This window comes from Cotesia glomerata, unplaced genomic scaffold, assembly GCF_020080835.1.
Source record: "Cotesia glomerata isolate CgM1 unplaced genomic scaffold, MPM_Cglom_v2.3 scaffold_1093, whole genome shotgun sequence".
NCBI classification, from domain to species: domain Eukaryota; kingdom Metazoa; phylum Arthropoda; class Insecta; order Hymenoptera; family Braconidae; genus Cotesia; species Cotesia glomerata.
Genome location: NW_025401436.1, coordinates 1 through 1,979, shown reverse-complemented (window position 1 = coordinate 1,979; position 1,979 = coordinate 1). Strand labels below are relative to the sequence as shown.

Sequence of the window (1,979 nt, the reverse complement as noted above, 5' to 3'; positions counted from 1 at the left end):
TTTAATTTTTATACCAGAGATTGAAAAGAAAGGAAAGTAAGTATTTTTCAAACTATCATACTTAGAAGTTATTTTTAATTAACTTTTTCTTTATAACGGTATTGTTGAATAAACTATACGATTTTTATTACGATATTCAATGTTATTGTTTAAGCACAATAAATAATATAATTTTCAGAACCAACCATCGTTATACATTATAAAATTTACTTAGTAAACGTAACCAGTCATTTTATGTAGACAGTCATAAATAATATACACGATTTTATGTCACTAATATTATATAATTAGTTTTAATCAGAGATATTTCATTGATACATTTTAAGATTACCTCATCTTTTTCCTCTTGCAAACGTCTTTGCATTTCTAGTTCAATTTCTATCTGTACTTTTTGATGATCATGTTTTGATTGATATTCCATTGTCTCTTTGAGTTTTCGCTCTCGAGTTTTTTCTTCTTTTTCCAACCTCAATGCAACCTGACGGGCGACAAGAGCATCATTCTCCTCTCTATAAATATTTGAAATCACTTGATTTATATTTTTTATCTGTTCGAATTAATTTTTGTAAAACTAAATTTATATTTACTGCTGTTGAACACGGGATTGGTATTTGAATTCTTCAAGTTGCTGTTCGACCTTAGCTCGTGGTAAATCTTCTCGAACTTGAGCGTTGCGAATTTTATTACCAGAATAATGATCTTTTACTGAAAATATATTTTTTTAATTTTATAATAGCATTATTTAGTTAAAAACATTAGATTCTTCTATAAGCAAAAATTTATAAAATGCATTAAATTGAACGAAACGTACTTTCTTTATCTTGCAGACGATAAGCTAGGGCACCATCTTCATACACCAACCATTCACGACATACTGAAAAATAAAAAAATATGAGTTCTACCAATAAGCAGAAATCAATTCATTGAAAAATCGCATAATAATAAAATTCAACTATAATTCTACCGAAAAGATTGTAATCACGAAGTTTTGTGAGTCCTTATTTGTAGGTGTCAAATATTCTTGTTCTTATTTTTAATTTGAAATATTACTAATAAAATAAGTGTAATAAATGATAACTGATTCACAAGAATCATTCGAAAAAAATTAGTGAGATGGTTGACAACAGAGCATCTCTGTGACATCTTGTTACTTTAAAATGCAATGTGCTCCAAATTTCACCAATTACTACGTTTTTAAATAAAACTATTTTTTAACTTCCCACTACAAAAATTAAAAATTTTCAAAAATCGGGAATTTATTAATTTTACCCCGTTTTTCAAAAATCGAGTTTTCATATGGCTGTAAGTGTGTGTGTGTGTGTGTGTGTGTGTGTGTGTGTGTGTGTGTATGGATGTTTGTAAACCTCTCATAACTTTTGAATAGCTTGACCGATTTAATTGCGGTCAGTGCTACTCGGAAAAGGCTGGACTAAACTTAGATTTTGAATACAATTTGGATCGATTTGGACCGGTAGATTTTTAGAAATCTCAGAAAAACTACAAAAAAAAATAGGAAAACGGTTGATCCTAAAGGCCATCCCTGCAACTTCTCGCTAATTCCATACTTAAGCACTCAAAATTGCACTTATTACGTTTTTTAGATTTTCGAGCTCAAAAATATCATTTTCGTATCATTTTAAGCTCTGCGAGATCAAAATTCTTATCAAGGTTCGATGAAACACGATTTTTAAAATTTTCAAACTGCTATAACTTTTGAATGAATCAACCGATTTTCACGAGGTTGGTTGCGATCGACGTAGTTTTTTAAGCCCTATAGAAATTTTTAACAAAAAAAAATTAGGAAAACGGTTGACCCTAAAGGCCATCCCTGCAACTTCCCGCTAATTCCGTTAATACCTGGCCGCTTTTTTGAGCTCTTCGAGCTCAAAAGTACAATCTGTGTGTTGTTTTAAGCTCTCCGAGCTCAAAAAGATACCTTTTCTATGCTTTTGAGCTCTTTGAGCTCAAAAGTCTGATAG

The 1,979-nt window shown here is 30.3% G+C and overlaps 1 protein-coding gene across 1 annotated transcript; it reads right to left on the bottom strand.

Annotated features, from left to right (window-relative positions):
* Positions 1 to 263: 263 nt before the first annotated feature.
* LOC123273562 lies at positions 264 to 920 on the bottom strand (the record flags this gene model as incomplete). Its single annotated transcript, XM_044741002.1, has 3 exons — positions 264 to 509; positions 588 to 705; positions 812 to 920. Coding segments are annotated over 3 exons (471 nt in total), but the record flags the coding sequence as incomplete, so codon positions are not given.
* Positions 921 to 1,979: the final 1,059 nt, after the last annotated feature.